The sequence below is a fragment of the Falco peregrinus genome, chromosome 2 (assembly GCF_023634155.1).
Source record: "Falco peregrinus isolate bFalPer1 chromosome 2, bFalPer1.pri, whole genome shotgun sequence".
In the NCBI taxonomy this organism is placed as follows: domain Eukaryota; kingdom Metazoa; phylum Chordata; class Aves; order Falconiformes; family Falconidae; genus Falco; species Falco peregrinus.
Window position 1 is genome coordinate 22511992 of NC_073722.1, and position 22499 is coordinate 22534490.

The 22499-nt window shown below is 39.8% G+C and overlaps 1 protein-coding gene and 1 long non-coding RNA gene across 2 annotated transcripts in view; both read left to right on the forward strand.

Annotated features, from left to right (window-relative positions):
* ARSJ (arylsulfatase family member J) overlaps positions 1-5841 on the forward strand; it is a 45709-nt gene extending 39868 nt beyond the window's left edge. The window contains exon 2 of the mRNA XM_005243121.4: positions 3272-5841. Within this exon, the coding sequence (XP_005243178.2) occupies positions 3272-4673 (1402 nt within the window). The 3' untranslated portion in view covers positions 4674-5841. The remainder of the gene's footprint in view (positions 1-3271) is intronic.
* Positions 5842-12273: 6432 nt separating this feature from the next.
* Positions 12274-21457, forward strand: LOC114013792 (uncharacterized). The gene is made up of 4 exons (XR_003556979.2): positions 12274-15124; positions 16069-16199; positions 19085-19206; positions 19739-21457. It is a non-coding gene; the product is annotated as an uncharacterized LOC114013792 (long non-coding RNA).
* The last annotated feature ends 1042 nt before the right edge of the window (positions 21458-22499 follow it).

The window sequence follows — 22499 nt, forward strand, 5'->3', positions numbered from 1 at the left end:
CAGCATCTGCCTCTTATTTCCTTTATGTTTTGCCTCGTTCAGTTTTTTCTTCTCTTGCACAGCCTAAATACAGTTTCAGAACAGTAACATTGAGACACTTGCCCTATTGCTATTAATGCCCTTTACTTCTATCTTTTGCTCAGATTATTTTGTTTTCCCATGAATGGTCTGCAGGTCCTTTGAAAACAAAATACTTTCACCGAAAAAGTAGCATTGGCACTTAATGGATCAATTAGGAAGGCATGCGGTACAGAAAAGCGAAGAAATCATGACCATTTTTGTGATAGTGAATAATAGTCTGATAATTAGAGGTTGACATTTTTGTGAAACACTTCTACAGTTAAAATGTTTGGGCTTAAATTTGATTATTTTGCAGATCCCTTTTTACATTTATGAATATAAAAGTGCCTGTCTCGGTGTATGTGTGCATATATGTATATCTAGAAGCATAGCTATGCCATAAATAGCACACACACGGGGAACACACGAGCATCTCAGCAAGGAAGCCAGCAGCAGAGAACTGAAGCAGGACTGCTGTATGTGCCTTGTAGCCAGCATATTGAATAACTTACTGGGGGGACTGCTGAAATAAGATGCATTCCTGTGTACCAGATAACTTCCTAAGAAGAATATGTATCACCGAGGCTAATTCTTGGTAATTCTTGGTTCAGTGTTTGTCAGATTAACAGTGCAGGAATTTCATGCTTGGATATATAATTGAAAGGCCCTAGCTGGGGAATCTGCATGTTTTTTATGAATTCTTTATGAGAATTAACTTTGTACGAAATATCATACTTTCTGTGTGGGCATTGTAAAGAGGCAAACCGGTTTGCAATGTATCACAGATTCTGTTGTCCATTCCCCCCAAAGTTCAGCTTCTGTGTTGAGGAGCAGGGTGGAAGGATCTGTTACAGCACTGCTTTTGAGAAAATACTGACTTCCAGCAAAATAAAGCTTATCAGGGCAGAAACTTTCCAGCGGGGATTGGGGGTTGATCCCAAGGTAGAAATGGCTGTCAACATTTAAGAAACCAGAAGCTATTTAGTAAAAGAGCAAGGTGGGGGCAAGGACTTTTCCAGTTGGATCAAATACAGGGAATTTACTGAAAGAGTTTAAAAAGGCAGAGGAAAGCAAAGGAGAAGGCAATGAAATGTCTTGTAAACATCGTTCCTTGAGGACTCTCAGAGGTGGAGTGAACTGAGTTATGGGGCACTGCCATTAGTCAGCACGGTTTCCTTACTGCAGTTTACCTGTTTTAAAAGGAGAATATTATACTTGAATCATGGGAAAGACGTGGGTATTTGCGTGTGCCCATCGTATTTTTTTTAACAAAAGCAAAGTGTAGACCCCAGAAACGCATGATTTTGTGAGTGTGCTTTAACTACGGCAGTATCTCTTCTGTCAGCACCGGCTGGTGAGTTTGGGGACAATTGGATGGCAGGGCTCCCAATCCACAAACTGCTAACAGAAACAATGCTCTGAAAAAGTGCCAGGGAGACAAAGCAAAGCAGCAGCCCTTGTGGTGTAGTTAGCAGAGGCTAGCTTGAAGCAGAGAGTGCAACACCCAAAGCTTCTGCAACGAATTAGGCTAGAGCTTCTGGTTCCGTGGAAATAAGGTCAAGAATAAAATGGGAGTTACACAATTATTACAGATTGGCAGGCATTAAAGACATCTATGGTGCCTTCTAAGATCTTGGCCAGGAAGACATCATATAAAAGCAGACTTTTAAGTTATTTATGGACAGGCAGAGCCTAATGTTTTTAATTTTCTAAACAGCTCAGGAGGCCAATCAGATTGGCAATACTAGCAGAATGTGTCAGGAAGTCCCAACTCCCGCTAGCACAAATTAATTAAAAAAGTGGTTTTGGGGAAGATCCATAGTATTGGTGGACCTAGCCATTCTATTAATGACTGAGAATTTGATGTATTCGCACACGCTGGGAGAAATCTTCTTTGCTTTACAGTATGCTGTTACATTTTATTTTTTAGTGTAAAACCAATATAAATGGATTTGTCCTTGAATTTTGATGCTTGCTGCTGCCCATGCTGAATTCATTTTCTAATCATATGGAGCCCATATGTATTCTTTACACATAGACTGTACTGCACTGCAGAATTTATTATCCGATCCTTTAAATATACTGCTGTTGCATGCTCAAAGTCCAGCATTTTTATATGCTGTAGATATGTTTACCAGTAGAAAATTATGAGGCACTGTAAAAATTGTATTTGTCCACGTAATTTTCTATAACCATTTTTAATGGGGACATGTGACAGCTTTCTGTGGAGGAAAAAAACCTACTTCCAAATATCCGTCCTCCTGTATATATAGGTATTTTGACTAGCTCAGTTCACGGAAGGAAACATTTCATTGAGCAGTTAGGCAAGGGCAGAAAATGACTGCTGAACAGGAGAGCCAGTGATGAAATCACCACTTCCTTCTGAGTGATGGCTCATAAACCTCTTTCCCTGTAACTGCACATGCATCCTTCAGTTTTGGCCAGGATACTTGCCATCCGCACATACTTATGCCTCTTACTCAGGAGATGAATGCCGGAGCATGGGACTGTAGGTGTTCCAGGAGAGAGCAGAGCCAGGCCCCATCATGTGCATGCTGATGGCTGACCTGGTTGTTTTAATATTAGTAATATCTCTTCTAAGTCATAGCCTGTATGCATATTGCATGACGGATGACCAGAAATCCAACTGTCGGGCTGTCAGCGTTGCGCGTGCCGGGAGAGCTGGTCTCCGGTCAGTGCTGTAGGACTTGCTCATGCTCAGAAAGAACAATGTCATCATTCTGCTGTCCAGGGTTTGTATCATACCGAAGGGGTACCGTAAAGCTCTGGGAGTTTGCTAGCTTTAAAATAGTACTGCCCAAAGAATGGCTCACGAGCAGCATGTTGCCTCTGAGATCCTTTGACATTGCTCACAACTACGAGGAAATTAAAACATGAAAAATGAGGCCAGCAGGGAGAGAAGTGTGTGATGCTGCTGCGTCTTGTTTTTTCAGTGTTGTCGCCCACTGGCCAAAGCGGGGGAACTGCTCTCAGACACTTGTGAAGCAAAGCAGATGCCGTTCTCCTGTTTTGTCGGATTTAATAGTGTGGCCTCTTTAGTTTTTGACATTCTTCAAAATATTTTCAGAGAAGATCGCTGCATGCGTAGAAATATTTTCTGTTACAGTTATGCACATCGGTGTCCACACGTAAGGGCCACAGCATGTTTTCCCCCCTCCCCACCTGATGCCTGTCTCCTCCCTGCCTCCAGGTACCAGATACACACGGGCCTTCAGCACTCCATTATACGGCCAACCCAGCCCAACTGCTTACCTCTGGATAACGTCACGCTACCTCAGAAGCTGAAGGAGGTTGGTTATTCAACGCACATGGTTGGCAAATGGCACTTGGGGTTTTACCGCAGAGAATGCATGCCCACACAGAGAGGATTTGACACTTTCTTCGGCTCGCTCTTAGGCAGCGGCGACTATTACACTCACTTCAAATGTGACAGCCCAGGGATATGTGGCTATGACCTGTATGAGAATGACAATGCGGCTTGGGATCATGACAACGGCATCTACTCGACGCAGATGTACACACAAAAAGTACAACAAATCTTAGCTTCCCATAACCCCAGGAAACCTATATTCTTATATATTGCTTACCAAGCTGTTCATTCGCCTCTTCAGGCACCAGGCAGGTATTTTGAACATTATCGATCGATAAATAACATCAACAGGCGAAGATACGCTGCGATGCTAGCTTGTTTGGACGAAGCCATAAACAACGTAACCCTTGCTTTAAAGAAGTATGGTTACTATGAGAACAGCATTATCATATATTCTTCAGATAATGGTGGACAGCCAATGGCCGGAGGAAGTAACTGGCCACTCCGAGGAAGCAAAGGGACCTATTGGGAAGGAGGTATCCGTGCTGTTGGGTTTGTCCATAGCCCTCTTCTGAAAAACAAAGGGTCTGTGTGTAAGGAGCTTGTGCACATCACAGACTGGTTCCCCACTTTGATCACACTGGCAGAAGGGCAGATCAATGAAGATATCCAGCTGGATGGCTATGATATATGGGAAACCATTAGCGAAGGCAGACGTTCTCCAAGAGTAGACATCTTACACAACATTGATCCGATTTACACCAAAGCCAAAAATGGGTCCTGGGCAGCAGGCTATGGGATCTGGAACACTGCGATTCAATCTGCCATCAGAGTGAATCATTGGAAACTACTGACGGGAAATCCAGGATACAGCGACTGGGTACCTCCCCAGGCCTTCAGCAACGCGGGCCCCAACCGCTGGCACAATGAACGCGTCTCCTGGTCGGCTGGCAAAACAGTGTGGCTTTTCAACATAACCGCTGATCCATATGAACGAGTGGACCTCTCTGCAAGGTATCCAGATGTAGTGAAGCAGTTGTTGCGGAGGCTTTCACAGTTTAATAAGACTGCCGTTCCTGTTCGATACCCACCTAAGGACCCTCGGAGTAACCCAAAGCTGAATGGAGGAGTCTGGGGTCCGTGGTTTAAGGAGGATGAAAAGAAAAAGAAATCAGACAAAAGTAAAGGTGCGAATAAGCAAAAGAAGAATAAGAACAAGAAAAAAGCAAATCGGAAAAAAGGGCAGTCATTACATTGCCGTTCACGTCTTGCTGGTGGATAGACTCTAAGCACCCTCTTTTGCCAAGTCCAAGTCAGCTTGACCCAACTTTCTTGAACTTCTGACAGAATATCCTAGAAATGCCAGCTCTGCACTATGGATAAAAGTTGTCACCTTTTAATTTTTTCTTCGATTTCACCAGCAGGAGATACCTCAGTGCTCTGCCTTGAGTGTACATAACCATCCACATGACAAACTTTCTCCTCTACGGGATGAATGGTGCTCACCCATCACAGCTACATTCCAGAGATCAATGGTGATAACACTTAATTTCAGTAAACTCATTTTTTGTGGACATGTGGTGGTTCCTTGCCTAAATCAGTTATAATATCTGGCGAATATGGAGATGTTAATGGCAGATGTTCTCAAACTGACAGATGATTCATAGAGAGGAAGGAAAAACAAAATTTGAGAACCTCTGTGGGTCAGAATGACATTTTTCAATACAAACACAGCAAAACCATGAAGCCGTCAGAGTAACTTTTTAGAGGTATTGGGGAGAGGGGCATGATAGGAGGAAAGCTGCTTTGAATTAGACTTTGTCTGTCTTACATAAATCAGAAAATTTAAAAAATTTCCTAGGTGTGCTAAGCTCCCTCCATTTGTAGTAAACCCAGAAGGCTGTTATTGAACACACGTGAACAGCTAGCACACGTCACGTATAGGTTATTATAGGCATAGAGAAAAACACATCACCAAAGTGAATGTAATTTTTAAACACTAAGATAACTGTACAACAACATATAAAAGACATAATTTATTTTACAGCACAATACTTACTTCTCTTCCATTAAAAGTTTAATTACTGGGTGACACAAGGTACTCTTTTGGGTGCAAGGGTTGTTTGGGGTTTTTTCCTTTGATTTTTCATTTTATTTTCACTCTATCATTCAGAGTTTTATTTAACAGATCAATATCCTCAGAGTACTGTAAAACCAGAAAATACTGTATACACTGCTAGAATGAGAAAGGAGAATGATTCAGGTGCATCATTTCATTATGTATTTGCCTCCAATTATTTTGAATGTAACAAAGTGATTATTTAATTTAGGAGTCACATGAATATTGTTCAGTTTCTGTACAGAAGCTAGGCCATCTTTATGTTTGGGGGAAAAATTCTACTTTAAACCTTTTATTTATGTATCTATTAAAATAGTTTATTTTTATGGCATTCATAAAAGTAGTCTGCCTCTTCTTTGCATTAATGATAGCAGTTCTGTCCTTGTTTATTTTAAATGAACTCAGTAAGCTTTTTTATCACTATTATTTTTGGTGCAGGGCTGATTTTTATGACACTTCACTTCTGAAACAGAATGTCTTGTTCCAATATGTATATAATTTGAGACATGGTTCAAACTTAATCATCCATGCAGACACCTTGGAAAAGGGCTAATGGATGTATTGACTACATATTAATGGTGATCTGTGATAAGTGATACAATACATATGGATATGTAAGTTTCAAGATAAATTATGTTAAGTAAAAATGATGAGTCATTTGTTACATAGCTATAACATGGTGTGGTGAAATTTAAAATAAGTGTGGTCTTCAGCTACATCTCCCTTGACTTGGAAGTCACGTTCATATAAATGGATTACAGTTGAAAAATTAAACATTTGTAACATCAGTGCACACTAAAATCTCAATTATGTCCCATGCTCCAACACCTCTGACCTTTTTTGAAAAGAAACTAACTGCAGACATATACTGCCAAAACATAGTAAATTACATAGTTTCAACTATAAAGCAGAATAAAGCTGTCATTAATGAAAACTTAGAAACAAGTTAGTCCTATTTTGGAGTTACTTTTGTAATTAATATACTGGGGACAAGATAGAAATAGACTTCTTAAATAGCTACCTATAAATAATAATTATAAAAGGATGGTGTGTGTCTGCACAAGTGTTTAACATTGTCACTGTTATTTTTCATATTGTGTGATGCTGAAGAGGACTAATAATTTTCTTAGAAATCTGTCTAGCTTTACGTAAGATCCAGACTATTCAGTGAGTAATTAGGAACTCAAGCATTCTCTAATTTCTGACTTTTTTAAAAAATGTACCGTCAACGTCCTTAAAAGAAATTATAATAATGTCTTGAGGCATTACACTCCAAAATGTGATGTATAAAATTCATGTCTTGGAGAAAATACATGTCTTTGTTGTCTTTGAGAAAAAGTGAAACTTACTAAGTTATTCTGGATCAGCTATCAGTGCACAGGTATATGCACAAATTGGACAAATGCAGAAATGCAAAAATGATGACTTTTTATGGTGTACCTTTTCTGATCTAGGAAAGAATCTACATTTCAATAATAAACATTAGGAGAGAAGTGAAGGAATCCGGAACTGATTTTGAAACATTATACAGTCTGGTCTGGTCTACAACTTAACATGTAAATTATGATGTTTATGTTTGAAATACCCTGTCTTGCACAGAGTTCAGCATTAGAAAGAAACAATAATGTTTCTGACTTTCCAAGGTAATTTAAAAAATGCCAAAATTTTAAATGTATAAACTAAACTATACACAAAGAAGAGTAAGATATTTGAATTTATTTTGGCATAATAGAAAGTACACACTGTAATAAAGTATTACCCTCATAGAATCAGTGATCACCCTTTTCCATGAAAGTTTTATGGTTGCTTTGGCTTTTATTAGACTGAAGCAACCAGACAGCATTATTCTCTGACAATTTCTTGTTCTCTAATTATTTGTATCTGTTCTCTCTCAGGCAAAATGGGAGTCCTTGAAAGTAATTGGTGCAAAGCAGAACAGTAGACCAGTTCTTGCATGCCCGTGTATTAAATAGTCTGTCACAGAAGTAAGTGTTTGTAGAGAATACAATGGGAGTATGTTTTCTAGGGCTCTTAGGCTGAATTTCTCTTGAAATTGATATTCTGACCTGGTATAGTCCAAAAGCTGGATTTGGAGTGGGTTAGAAAGTACCCACAATTTGGAAGCCTTCCTGAATCTTTTACTGAAGAGATGCTGATGTGAAAACACCATGTTGCAATTTTCATGTCTATTGTCAGGCAGTACTTCTTTTTCACTCCAACAGAGCAATGGTCTCTGGTTTTTAGTGGTACCTCTTTCCGGTAGCTCTCAAACCTGACGTTGTTGTGTACAGAGTTGGAAGTAGTTCACTCTCACAGCAGGATTTCACAGGTTATTTATGTCTCAGAATGTGCTACATGCCCAATCACAGGGAAGGTATGGTAGGTAAACACTGCAAGCTGTTCAGAAAAGGCTACGAGACTTACTGAAACCACAGTCTGGTACTCTGAAGGAAAAGCAGCAGTCCTAACTGCTGGACAGCCATAGCGAGGGAGTTAGCACTTTACGCAGCTGGTGTATTTGTGCAAAGGCACTCGTGAATACCTGTTGATATCTGGTGTAAGTCTGTAACTTGTCTCTCTACCCACATTTTTAAAGAGATCTAGAAAAAAATTGGGTGGGGGAGAGTTTTATTCACTCTTTTTAAGTTGTCTCAAGCCTTCTGTTCTCCACATGCTATATAGGTACAAGAAAAAGGCAGGTATGATACTAGCTCTCTGATCTGGTCCTAGTGACATCCACACCTTAGGGAGGACAAGCCTGAGTCGGGAGACAATATTTCTTCCTTTTCCATGTATTGTTAATAGCTGTGATCCTGGATCATCATTTCTACAGCAAAGCAACCTGAAGAGCAAGGATAACTGCAGGGAAGAGACGAAGACAGAAAAACTTGAGAAAGAAAAAAACCCACCAAACCAGAAGCAAGAAAGCCTTGCCTTGTGATTGATGCTCCCTGAACACAGTATATCACGCTGAATTGCTTTTTAAAGTCTTGTAAGTATGAAAAATATTTGTGTGGCCCTTTTCAGGTTTTCTCATTTTTATTCTAAAGCTTTGTGAACTGCTCTAATGGTTAGATAATTTTATCATGTTCACTTTTTATTATTATTATTGTTGTTGTGGTGGTGGTGGTGTTATTTAGTTTGACATAAAGTTGGAGACAAAACACTATCCTGGCTACAGATAAAGACCAGTGGAAGGAGGTGCCAAGAAGGGTAAGTAAATCTGAAATGGCAGTCTTTATGTATGGGTCGCGTTGTAAGATGTGAGGGAAAGTTTGTGCGGTTGTGAAGGTCCATCACGAAATGTGAGTTGTCATAACTAATGGAGTCATTCGTGTCTGAAGGCATCCAAAAGGTTCTCCTATCTGCTGGGACATGAGGCTTTTTGGAAAGTGAATTAGGCTGTTAAACCTAGCAAGTTTCTCTTTCTCCCTGCAGGTAATGGGTGCTGAATGGATTTCAAGATGATGAAAGAGCACTCATGTGTCCATCTGTGCGGGGTTGTACATAACGGGTTATCTGAGGGATCATCTAGACAACATTGAAATGCAGGGGTCTGTGATCACACTGCACAGAATAAGCTGCTTTTTCTCCCCCTATGTTTTATGCACCACACATTCAGCAACCAACACTCAGGCTTCTGCATAGGAATCCACATTTTGAAACTTGCCTTTTATAAAGTGCATTAGATTTCTGCAACAGAAAGTGAGGCAGCAGCAGAAGTTAGAATGTATGAGGTTGGGTGCTGGGCTGCAGCATTTAGGGAGTAAATTAGGAAAGGACTTGCTGTTAAAATTTCTGTCCATTGAAGGAGCTTCAGATTTAGTTGATGGTAAAGAGTAACAGTAGATTCCACAATGCAATTAGAGAAAAGCAATGAGTATGTCCTGCATTCCCCTTAAACTACAAGGAGGTACTGAATTCCCTCTAGTGGAATTCTTTAGTGCAAATGGGGATGCTGGATCTACAAGCTTCTGCTCCAAAGGTGGTTCAGAAAATCTCTGAAGAAAGGAAAAGAAAGGAAGAAAATAACATATAGTATGTTTTATAGATTTTTTTTGTTCCCCCAGATACGGAGATCTACAAACAAAGGATTGTACCTTTGCTGACTATTGTTGTGTGTTACATGCAAGCCCTAGGAAAAAAAATACTTGGCGATTTTCGGTATATAACAGTCACAGACACTATAGGTTCCTTTTGTCATCTTGCTTTAAACCCAGTAAATACTCATCAGCGATGTTCAAGGAAAGCAAGTAAAGTCTAGTTTACTTCATATTGCATATACTGCAAATTATACTGTTGATGTTATGTCTGCTTTTCCAAAAGATAATGTTAGCTCAGAGAAAGATGCTGGAATATACACTATGCCTGTTGACTACTGACTTAATGAACTGTACTGTCAGGACAGCAGTAACTTTTCTTTTGCTGCTTTCAGTCTTTTATTTTCTTGTTTCCAAGAACAGGCAGGGAATGCATATTCCCACAGAAAAAAAAAAAAAAGCATAAGATTTAATTTAGTGGTTAAGTAACACCAACTTCACTTCATCATTCCATTCCTGTTCAGCAGAGTACTCAATAACGTACTTAATTTCAATTCTGTGGAACGTCTTTCAAGGTCTTGATGAAGTGGAGAAGTGTAAAAGACAGGCCAGTGTGAAAGTACAAAAATGTTTGCTTTCCCTACATTCTGTTTGTTTTTACCTCTGCCAAGCAAGTGAATAATAATACACATAAATACAGTTAACAGCATGAAGGAAGATCCATTAAGTGCCTGGGTTTGAATTAATGTTGCAACAAAGGTATATTCCATGTTATGGTTAAAAGTTGCTTCATAAATTCCATTTGTTTCAGTTATAATCAGAGCACCATTGCTAAAGTTTAGCTTGCAGCTGAAGGAACAGAACGGATTAATGACTGTTGTGAATTTCTGTAATGAGTGAAGAACAGGGTCCTGAAAAGTCATGCCACATAGCCTGAAAAATATATTTTAAAATTCTTTATAAACATCAGAGTGTCAGTAAAAGTCAAGTATTTAATCACCCAAAATCAGTGCAGGCTGTGATGTTTGTTGTCATTCCCATGCTTCAAAAGATCACTTTGGAGAATCACTTGGCAAGGGCATGTTTATTCCTCCTTTAAATGCAGCTTTGCTTCTGCTAGTTAAGGTTAGCCAGCACAGAACTGCATGCAGGAGAAAGTCAAAGGGGCTCCAGAAGTTAAGAAGGTGTTCATTGTAAGTACAGAGAGCACAGTTTGGAAAAGGACATCGCTAGTATCGGAATCCAGTACATTTGGAGAGATTTGCCAAAGTGTAATGTGATATGCTAATTTGTTCCTTTTTGATAACTGAGACATATTTTGATTTTTTAAGAAGGCTAGACAAGGAGGGGAAACATAGCCCTGTGAGCAAATGAAGGGTACCAAGCTGTGACTGGTATCATACATGGAATGAAGATTTAATGGGAGCATTTTGGGGGAGTGAATGGGATGTCATTAAAGAAATACTTCATTTGTCATCATCTGGTTTTCTTCTAAAAATACCCAGCCTTCAAAGCTCTGAATGTTGGCAAAACTTTAGGGCCAAGGATGTAACTGGTAGTGTCTTACCTTTGGGCAAACCTCTTAAAATCTTTCTCTGACAGCACACCTTTTTATAGTGATTGATTCAAGTTTTATTTGGGGTTTTGTTAGCAGATTTCATTACATTTTATCACCATGGACGGAGTGAATATAGTTAGTGTTGATAAAGAGCATATTGGAGCTTTTTGGTTGGTGTTATTTATCTTTACCAAATTGTTTAGGCTTTCAAGTAATCGCTAAGCAATCTCTTAGCGAGACTTATTTCTATGATCCTGAAATAATTGATCTTTTATTACCGTGTAGCTATGGAGGATTTGAAAATTAATCATTTCCATTCTGTTTGGACAGCAGAAGAAAGTCCCTGCAGTTAATAAGTGTTAACCTCCCCAAAGAAGGGTTTGCAGAGATGCAGAGGCAGTGCACAAGCCCTGGACTTCAGCCCAGATGACTTCAGCAACTCACTGCCTTTTGTCTTTAAACATCATTTCTTTGAGATTTTTACTGCCGCTAGATTTTTCTTCCTTCTCTTTGAAAGGAAAAAGGCTAAATGATTAATTCTGCTTTCGCCATCAGATGTGAAAGTCTGCTTGGAACCCCCCTGTGCAGAATGGCAGCAGGAGAACAAGAAGTGCCTGGTTTGCGGCAGGAGGAACACGCCGTGCTGCTTCCACTCCCACCGCTCTCAGCCTCCCACAGCCCCCGCTACCGAGTCATTAGCAGGAAAGTCACTAAACTTTTTAGCATGTGAGTATGTCAAGATCCAATAGTTAGCCGCAGATAACGAACACGTTTAGATGAAACGGTACCCTTTCTGGTTCCTGTCCTTTCTTTACAGCCGCTTTCTTACTGCTTCACACTCACAAAACTTGGGGGATGGTTATATGAAAATCGGTGAAAGCTTTTCTCTATTCCAGATACAGCAGGCTGAGATCTCACTGACATCTGTTTCCTTCTCCTCCATGCCAGCAAAAAAACAGCATGAGGACTTGTACTAGAAGGCAGTCCTTGAAGTCCAGCTAGAATCCTGTCTTTCTCATATTAGTCATGGTTGTTCCTCAGAGGTACACAGGAAATAATATCATATTAATATAATAAATTCAGCTAAATTCATAAACAAATAATAACTTTTCATCGTCCTGTGTGCTTATACAGTAGACTTGTTAAATATACAGTGTCTTGCTAAAGACACAAGCTTGCCAGGTTGCCATTTCCTATACTTTTAATTCCCATTTCATTATTCAAACCTAGTAAATTCTGTTTAAGTAGAAGATAACTTACTTGAAAAAAACAAACAAACAAACAAGGAAAAGCATCCAGTTCTGATTTAAAGAACAAAACTATGAAGAATCTATTCCTTCCCATTGTAAATCTCTTGCAATAGTTAGTATCTGAGTTAAAAGTACATATGCCTTCTTTTTGTCTGGCTACAGATTCCAGCCTTATGTTATCTTTATGCCCCAGACAAAGAGTTCTTTGGCACCTGGTGTTTTTCTCTTATAATTGTATGCCTGTATTCCAATCTTTAAATTGTTTAGAAGCTGAATGGATCCTTAGAGTCTAATCATTGTATGGCACTTTCTCCAGTCCCTGAGCAGGAGCTGAAGCTTTTTTGCAAACCTCCAGTTTTTCAGTAGACTGTGAAAAATGTGGACATCAAAAGTAAATACAATATTCCTGTATTAGTTTCACTCAAGCTGTTTTAAAGGAAGAAACATCAGCTCCCAAGAAGGGAGCACTCCTCTGCCTCTAATGAATTGCATGTCCCTTGTGACTCTCAAATGGATAGGTTTCTCACCATTCCAGTTCTTTTGCTGGTACACCTTCGTTCCTTGTTACACATACTCTGTGCATCAGTCAATAGCTGGTTTCAGTAAAACATATTTTGTTGAAGAAGCTGAATTTCTATGATTCTATTAAGTTTTCAGGTAATTTGCATCACTTTGCAATTGTCCTGTCCATGTTGTACACCACTCCACCAGCCTTTGTGTCACCTGCAGATCTTGTCCGCCGTCATTTTGCACGGGCTGGACCCAATACTGCTTCCCGTGAAAGCACCTCCTTTTAATGATGACTTCCCAGTGACAGCTCCCTTGGAGGCCTACCAGGTAGCCATCACTAATGCCATTTGGTGTGCATTCTGCTTGTACTATCAGAGTTATTTTAATTTATCGATTGCTTAGTTCAAGTAGCAAAACGGTTTGGCACCCAGGAGTCTTGAAAGCCTAAATCTCCTGTGGTGGAAGATAGCTGTAAAGCTCAGACTCTGCCCTGCAGGCTGCACTGAGCCTAGAGCATCCCCTGCTGCTTCAAGCTCGGGATGGCACTCCTAGCCAAGGAGCCCAGGCAGAGAACTGCCGGTATCATTTCTGTTTATTTTGGTTGTTTCGTGTGAGGCAGGCTTCTACTCCTTAGGTTTTGCTTGTTCTTATACAGGGGGGGAAAAAAATCAAGTCTGAAACCATCCTGGAAAAAGGATTTTATGTTTTCTCACAGCAACTCAATTCTCTGTCTCAACTTCTACAGTCATTTTCTAAAAGCACCCTATGCAAAACAGGAGATGATAATGTATGAAATAGGCTACGAAATAAACACTTTAATTATATTTTATATCACAAAATATACTACCACCAGCCATGCCTATAATGTCCAGTTCAGAAAAATAATGGATGTCTCCTCTAAGGAGTAAATTTTCAAAAGTAACTTTTTAACTTTTCATGATTCCAGAGGGTAGACAATGTTTAACTCACACTTATTTAAATTGGATACTTGATATTTATTCAGATGTAGCCTTCAGGATAGCATACATAACTGAAGTGTTTTAGCAGTTGCATTTTCCCAACAGAAGATGTTGAAGATCATGTAGGTGAGTAATCAATGCCATAAAATAGCTACTCTGTTTCCCTTATGACGGACAAATCCTCATTCCTGTTTTCTTGCTTCCGAGTGCAGTGTGGTGGTTTATCACTGCTGAATGGTGAAATTCACTCCATTTCACTGAGCCACCACTGTGATATACATACCTAGTTCTTTCTTCCACTCTTCCTTCACTGTGTACACTCATGGTTTTGAGCAATGCCTGTACATTTACTACATACCCTCACAGTTTGCAGTGCAGGGCATTATTTCTATCTGTTATACATACAGAAAATAAGACATAGGTTGTCCCAAGGTGACAGAGGAAGGCATTGGCAAGGGCTGGCAAAAGCCCAGATGTCCTGAACTGGAGTCTAATGGTTAAACCATAAGGCCATCATTCTTCAAGCACTTCATCAGGTGTGCTTCTACTGGTGTTTTGTAGCAGCAGGGTTTAAATCGGTCTGCAGAGGTACCACGGTAGCCTCTTGATTGCATGGTTTAGTTGCTGTGTACTGAGTTGGGAGCCACAGAGCAGATTTAGACATCCTCACCATCATCCCAACGGACTGGGGAGGTGAAAGTCACATTCTAAAGTCAGCTACTACCTGTGCCCTTAGTTCAGCTGGGAGGGACGGGGAGTGGGGGAACACTCAGGCTGACTTAATAATTTGCATCCTAAAATCTTTTGCTGCATGCAACAAGATGAGTAATATTTTCCCTATGACAATATCAAATCTATTTGTAGAATTGTCTTATAATTCCAGAATTTATTCAGTCTGTAATTGCCTAGTGATATTATTTCCCTAAAGATCATGAATATATTTTTTTTACCAAGTACTTTCTGAAAATATAAACAAAGGTAGAGTTGCACGGCAAGGGCATCAGTCCTGCTGGAAAACATTAATAGCTTTAATGATGGAAATAGGGCAGGTCTGAGAGTTTGTAGTTACTGCTGTTTACAGGTCTGGGTGAGATACTGGTTTAAATGTGCATTTTGTGAATTATTAAGGTAGATGTGAGAGCAGTACACCAAAATTGCAATTTATTTATTACATGGAGGGTAGATGGAAGAAAATACACTGTAGGTTTAATGTTACCAACATTTTTTTATTCCCAGAGGAAAAGACATGTCAATGACTCTCTTCTGCAGTGTCTGCTGAGATACAAGACTTCCCAAGGTACGAAAGCGTGTTTCTAGTGCTGTCATTGAGATTTATCCATCCAATACTGTAACTGTGTCATATCATGATTCCTTAGTTTACCTTAAAGAAGCAAAGAAAATTATACTTTTTATTGTCTATCAGCTGTACTGCATTTACCCAACACTACTTTCACCGCAACACCTCAGCAGTGATATTTTAGCTATCTGCCATTCATTATAATCATGTTAGTTTTCTCCCAATTCACTCAGCCCTCCATCTCTCATTCTTTTCTAGAAATTTATATGTCTTACTTGTCTTCACTTGCAATTTCAATTAATTTTCATTACAAGCAGTAATGCTTTTAATTTAATTTAATTTAAATGTAATTCTGGATCTGCACTGGTCCTGTAAGCATGTCAGGTTTTAAGCAATGCAGATATTTCCTGATCCGTAATATGCAATAAACAGGTTACCCTGCACAACTAGAGGGAAGATTAAGTCAATGCTTTTGTTAGCTAGTTGAAGCACAGGCTTTTGCTAAATTATCCAGAATGCCTTTGCCTGACCATCTGTTTCAAATGGAACTGAATCTTTGGCTTTAATTGTAAATCTCTTATGAATATTATTTTCCTTTTCTTTTCTAACCCAAGCTGCCCTTTTGGAGATTGCTGGAAATCTCCCTGCATTGTATGAAAGGTGGGTGGGATTACCAGAGTGGCTGATACTGTGATTTCATTTTTTTTATTAGCTTTCCTGTTAATGATTTTACATCTATGCACTTGCTGCAAGCTGATACAAAAATCTGTGTTACCAAACTGTGTTTACAAATTTGCTACAAGGTATCATCTTATGAAGCGGGCTAAGTACAAACATGTTAAACCATATGGAAAATCCACCCCCATCTTGCTAAACTGTTCCAATGTTTAATTACCCAGATCATTAAAAGTGTGCACCCTCTTGCTCATGTTTTTTTTTTCTAGTTCCTTGGTCTAGCCCTCAGATGATATGATTATTCTTTATGTGTTTCCCATGAAGGAGTGCATAGATTGAGACCAAACCCAAACCCCTCCTACATCAGGTGCTGTTCTCCAACAAAGAATTACTCATCTTGGTAAGGGTTTGTCATTAAGTGCTTTGCAGATATTTTTGTTTCTTTTTTTCCCAAAGAAAGGGTGAAGTCATTCTTTTTATTTTAAGTTAAATGGGGGGTGGTGAGGAGGAAGCAAGAGCTCTGGGCTGGGGTGTCAGGGCAGGTGTTGCTGTTGGCCAAGTCCTCTCTGGAGCTCTTTGCTTTCCTCTTGTAAGGAGTGGGAAGGGGAATTCTCCTTCCCCTTCCTCTGGGAGAGCGGCTTCCTTTTCACTCGTGTTGTCAGCAAACCATTCTGCCTTTGGTTGCTTCTAGCTGGGTTGGCCAGTGTGCCCTGCGCATCCAGCACATACTTTTCTCTTCCACCTACCCAGTCTGAATCACAGTACTGTCCTAACTTGCATCTTCTGTGGTGAGGGCAGCAATTCCTTTTTATGACCAAGAAAGAAAAGAAAAAACAAACCGAGTTACACTTCTTGGCACATTTTCCAGCTCCACTAGAGAACTTGGCCCTTGCTAGTCAGCAAGACCTTGAGCAAGCAGAGGAATCTTCTTCCTGCCAAGCTGTCTTCCCGAGCAGAGGCCAACTTGTAGCAACGCAGTGCGGAGATGAGTCAGTGAAACATGGACTTGAGTAAGCACTGGTAACTGATCTTACAGAAAATTCTGCCGTGTCTCCAGAAACAGCTGCATTTATTTCTTCATCCAGAAACCGCTGAGGTGGGGGAGTATTTGAACACTCCTAATCGAAATGCTAGGGTAGGTGCTGGTTTTCTCCTCATCACTTGTAGCCCTTCAGCTCCCGTCCCTGCTCACCATCAGCTGTTGGTGCATGCCATCAGAACGCAGGCCTACACGTCGCACTGTTTATGAAAAAGAAAGAGTTTAGCTCATTCTCCTCAAAGGATTTCCAGTTTAGAAGGTTGCCACATTATCTTTTTATCTTCTTGAAGGTATTTTCTCTCCAGAATGACCAGAATAACTTTTATCAAAATGTACTTTATTCAAGTGGTTTCCTAAAATTCTTAAATTAAAAGCAATATTTAAGAAAAAAACAAGATAAAAAGAAATTAAAATGAGAGGTATTTCTTGTTCCATATAGTTAGCTTTCACTCTACAGAAACTGATCCAGACAAGGCATACATGATACCTGCATGAAATAATGACTTAATTTTTAGTAGGAGAGTTTCGCCACTCTTCCCTCGTGGTCAGTTAGACCCATTCTAAATGTATGTTTTGTGCCAGTATAATTTGTTGATGTCATTTTTCACCAGTAGAATTAAACCAGTACATCTCCGTGATGCCTTCTACAGCGGTGTAAAGGTGTTTTATAGTAACATTGCAATAGGTTTTTTCGCCCTTCCACACAGAGTATAGATAGATATACCTATATGGGCTTCTTTTGACAGCATAGATATTCTCTTTGCCCTCACAGGGCACATTGCCTTTAAATTATGCTTGGTAGAAGGTGGAGAATCCTTCCTGCATCTTTGAAAGAGCTTGGCCATCACAACACTTCTCTATTACCTTTGAATTGTGTTGTGCTGCCAGCCTTGTCCTTTCACATGGTGATTTGTGCGGCACTTCTTTCTGTGCAGACCACCCAGACCTTGGATGCAGCGTCCTAGATTTTGTCCTCTTAGTGCTTGCTGCCACTGTTAAACCAGCCCGTGGTTTTTTTGCTGTATGATATTGCTCTGCTAAGTGCTTGTACAGAAAGTCTATCTACACTAAAAGTTTCATACAGCTTTTAAAGGAGCCCTGAGGTTTAGCTCTTACTTTATAGAATGATGGAAGCAAATATCTTCACACTTCTCCCCCCCCCCCCCCTTCTGTACTGTATTCAGTGAGTGAAAATGATTCACTATGATTCATTCTCATTCCCTCCCAAGCCATGTTCTTCCCTGAAAAGTACAATATTTCTTTTCATATTCTCCATGAATACTGTGGCTGCAACCTCTTTCTCCTGTGTTTTTTGTAAAGAAGTTTAGCAGCAGCTCCTGTAAAGAAGAATGATCTGAGGAGCATGAGAGAAAAGCTGGTATTATATCTAGAAGCAACTCTCTGCACCTCTTGGAGAGTAATATATCAGCTCTTGGCAAAAGGAAGCATGCTCTGAGAATTGTTCAGCTGGACCTTAACATTTCTGGCCTAGGAAATGCAGAATAATAGCATTAGGGAAGCAAGAGATGAAAGATACCTACAGACTCCTCTTCATTTCCCTTCAGATGAAGGCTATGGCTTTACGCATCCAGCCTCTGAAAAAAAAAAAAAATACATCAGCAACTGCACAGATATAATTGGCTTGTGTAAAGCAGGAAAGATGTTGATGCCTCATCCAGTTCTTCATCTCTGTTTGAATGAAGACCTCCAAACAACAAAAGCATTCCTCTGGAGTTTTACACCAGTAGATGACTGTTTAAAACACGATTCTCAATCGCTGTCTGTGTGTCTGTTTAGTACAGTAAAAGATTTTTAGGCAATATAAGATAAGCCAAGAGGCTTGCAAGCATTATCATATGACATTAGCAAAGTTACTCTCACAGCAACACAACAATTAAACCACCTGATCTGGAATTTGGGCACCTTTACTTTTCCATTCATGAGTTCTACTAAATCAATGGCTTCTGAGTGTTGATCACCAGCATTAGGCCCTCTCTGTACCAACGGTTCTCAGGAAATGAAGCATGGAATATTTGTTTCAGGTTCCAGCTGCTCTGCTTTGGGATGCAAGAAGTGTGCTCAGACTCATTAAGGCTGCAGGGTTTGGAAGCTGGTCCCGTGGTTACACCACAGACAATATTGCATGTGAGACCCAAGTGCTGTAATTCTTTGGCATGAAGCACAGCGCATGCAAGAGTTCAGCAGCAGCTCCAGAGCTGACTCTAACACGTCTCCTTGTTTTTCAGCTGCTGACGAAAAGGTGCTTTTTCAAAAAAAAGGTCAGAACTTAAAACAGATGTCCTCAGGCTGAAGACGGAAATATTTCACATGTGAGCAGTTGCACACACGCAGCATGGAGGCTGCTTCGGTAGGTTTCTCAAGAGCCCAGCAACCTTTCACAGGTCATGGGGAGCAGAGCTGCCTGGCTGGTTTCTGCCTTGAGTTTTGGGGGTAAAGCATGATACGGAGCTTGGTGTTGAATTCTTAAGCACATAGAGGATAAAGTCCTACAAGACTAAATTTGCCCAGGCTATGAGGGGACAGTACTTTTTAAAAACATGGATAAGCCAGCTGTACTACAATGTCCCTTCGATTGCTTCTGTCTGTAAGCAGAGATCCAGAGGCTATTTGAAATCCATGAAGAGTATGCTCAGGGACTCCTTGTCTGAGAGGTCAAGTTGCAGTTGCCAGTAAATAGCAGATAAAGTAGAAGCAACTTCTGTGCCACTGTTGATGGGTGGCGGGGAAATCAGAAGAAAATTTTAAGTAGGAAATTATTAGTTGGTGAAGGGCGGGAAAAAGAAGGAATCTTTTCCTTTAAGCTTGCTCATTTCTTGAATTTAAGACCACTAACCTGAAATACTGTATTTCTTTTTCACTCTGCTTCTCGTTTGCTTTAGCGTTGCTTTCACCTAGAGTGTGAAATTCCAAGTCACTGTGAAAAAGCTGCCTTAGGAATATTCTTGGCAATACTGCAAGCAGAAAGTACAGGAAACCTCGCAAGAGAGTTTGTTCCAGCAACACTGCCATCCACGTTTCCCAGCTGCAAGGACATTGAAAGCAAATCTAAACACCGTCCTTTCCCTCCCAAAGAACCTCGCTAAGGTAGAAATACCTGGGACCAGAAAAGTGTAATTAAGTTATGCCACAATCACAACCCACTGAAATAAAGGGAAAACCAATTAATCTATGAGAAAAGTTTCACAAATCAAAAAGGGGGCAAGATAGTGTAACCCAGTCGCTGCATGACAGGCTGGCTACCAGACAGAGCCGGAAAGCAAAGGGGAAAGATTATTAATGGCAAGCATTTCTCTGCTGTTCCTTGTAGACACATCTGGCAAACACTTGTAAGTGCAGAAGAGCCAGTGCAGGGCTGATGTTGGAAAAAGGAAGGTAGCGCTGTCTCTCCCGTTTGCCACCAGTGCCGTTTGGTACCACCACATCGGATCTAACAGGCCTGTCACGTTCTTTTAGGACATGCTTCTGATAACTTTCTGAAAGCATACTTAAGTAAAGAAGGAGAGTGTACACATTTATGGGGGAGTTAACCTTTCCAATGCTCTTAAACATAGCCTAATTTAGCTGCTAAGCTTTACTGCACAGGTGTATTGGCTTCATCAGTGAACGAAGTGAAGTCTATTACTGGTACAAGATCTTAAATATCATCTTAAGCTCTGTGTTCCGTCTAAAAAGTCTGTGAGATGGGGTTGGGGGGGTCCTGACTACCATATTTGGACCAGATTATTCCTCCAGAGGAGACACAGTGGAGGAAGACATAAGGCTGCATTGTGAAGACCTGACTGCCTCTTGGAGAGGCCAAGCCTTGTTGACTTTGCCATTAAAATACAGAGGCCTTCAGTGCTGGAACTGTGTAAGAATTTAAAGGGAATAAATGTGACTCAGAACTTTATTAGCTGATTTCACCCTGTGTTGAAGTGCTGTCTTCCTTGAATGACACAAACTCAGCTTGGCTCCTATATACTGTGCTACAGTGTTCAAAGCTCCTCGGGGTGCCCCTGAAGGGAAGGTAATATAGCCAAAGATATACTGAGAAGTACACTGGCATAATTGCTCTTCTGTGTGGTTTTAATCTCAGTTTTGCTTCAAGTTTGCAATATAACCAACATTAAGTTCATGACTTTTAGAATTATTTTGATTTTAGGCCATAGATATGTTATTTATTTATTGGTACTATTGAATTTTCTCAATTCTTTATTAGAACTGACAGATTTCTTTTTCTAATCCTGGCAATGGTAACAACTGCATAACCCTGAAGTTGCTATTTAACCCATTCGTGTTCATTTAGGAAGAATCATCAGAGAGGTCTCCTGCAGTTCAAGAAAATATGGATATAGCAATGTGATTGTGTCTGTGTGTCAACAGCGGGGCATATCAGAAAATAGTTTATCAGCAATTTTTAGGCAGAAGTCTGATTTACTGTTTTCTAATGTATAATATTGGAATAATACTGATTTCACTAGGCAAGTTAAGTGCTAAGTAAAACTTCTGTGAAACTGCAATCATTTGGCTCAATAAATTACAGTGCTCTACTACTAGCCAGAAAAATGCAATAAATGGTCAAATGCTAGGCTGGTGAATTTATTGTAAGTAAAGTGTACTCTCTTAAGTAAGAATGACTGTGGATGTGCTAAAGTCTAACTGGCACAGGGTTCAGGAATTAAAAGCTGGCCTCAGCAGTAAGAATAAATCATGTATAGAAATGTAATTTTGATACAGTTCTGTTCCAGCTTTTGAGGTTACATCACTGACTCCAAAAAGGCATCCTGGAGCCTGTCTTTATTGTGTGATGCCTCAGCTGCAGTTCGATGCAGACAGAAGCTAACAGCACTTAATTATAGCTACATCAAAGGCTTGTGTCAAACAGTATGGGTAAGTCAAAATAGAATAAAAGTCAACTAATAGGCTTCTGAGACAACATTTCCCAATATATTAAACCCAAGAAAATATCTGCATATATTCTTAAGGTATTACAGTAATAGGAGATACAATTTTCTTGCAACAAATTACTTTCAAACAGAAAACAGTAATCATGTAGAAGGGGAAAGCATTAACAAATACTTGATTGCACTAAATAATCCTCTTTAAAAATTTTCCTGATTGTCATGACCTTTTCTTTTTCTCACTTAGCTTGTTATGAGTTACTAGTTGATCTGGATGTAAAAACAACAACAAAGAAAGCACCAAATTTTTCAGAATGACTTCAGTAAAAAGAAATGACAGTTAGAAGTTAGCTATGCTAGAACAACAGCATTCATTATTAAGGAAATAATACATAGCAAGCTATATAGAGCACTGAGGAAAACACTGGGAAGCGGGACTATATGTTTTTTCCTGTAATATTATCTTCCCCAAAAAAGTCACACACACATACCATGTTTGCAGTAAAATTGACACATGGAAAAAAAGGGTCCTGTAAAAATTTCATCATTCAAAGAAAATTATTTCTTGTGCGCTGTCTGCACACACACACGCAAACCACCAACAGTCAACTTTTGTTGTTAATAGTAGCTTTCCTTACACTTTTTTAAATAAATATGAAATCTTTGAATTATGCTATATTGGTCAAACTGTTACAAAAAGGAAGGAATATTCTGTGTAGTTATATTTTACATAACTGAACTGATATGGCAACAAAAACAG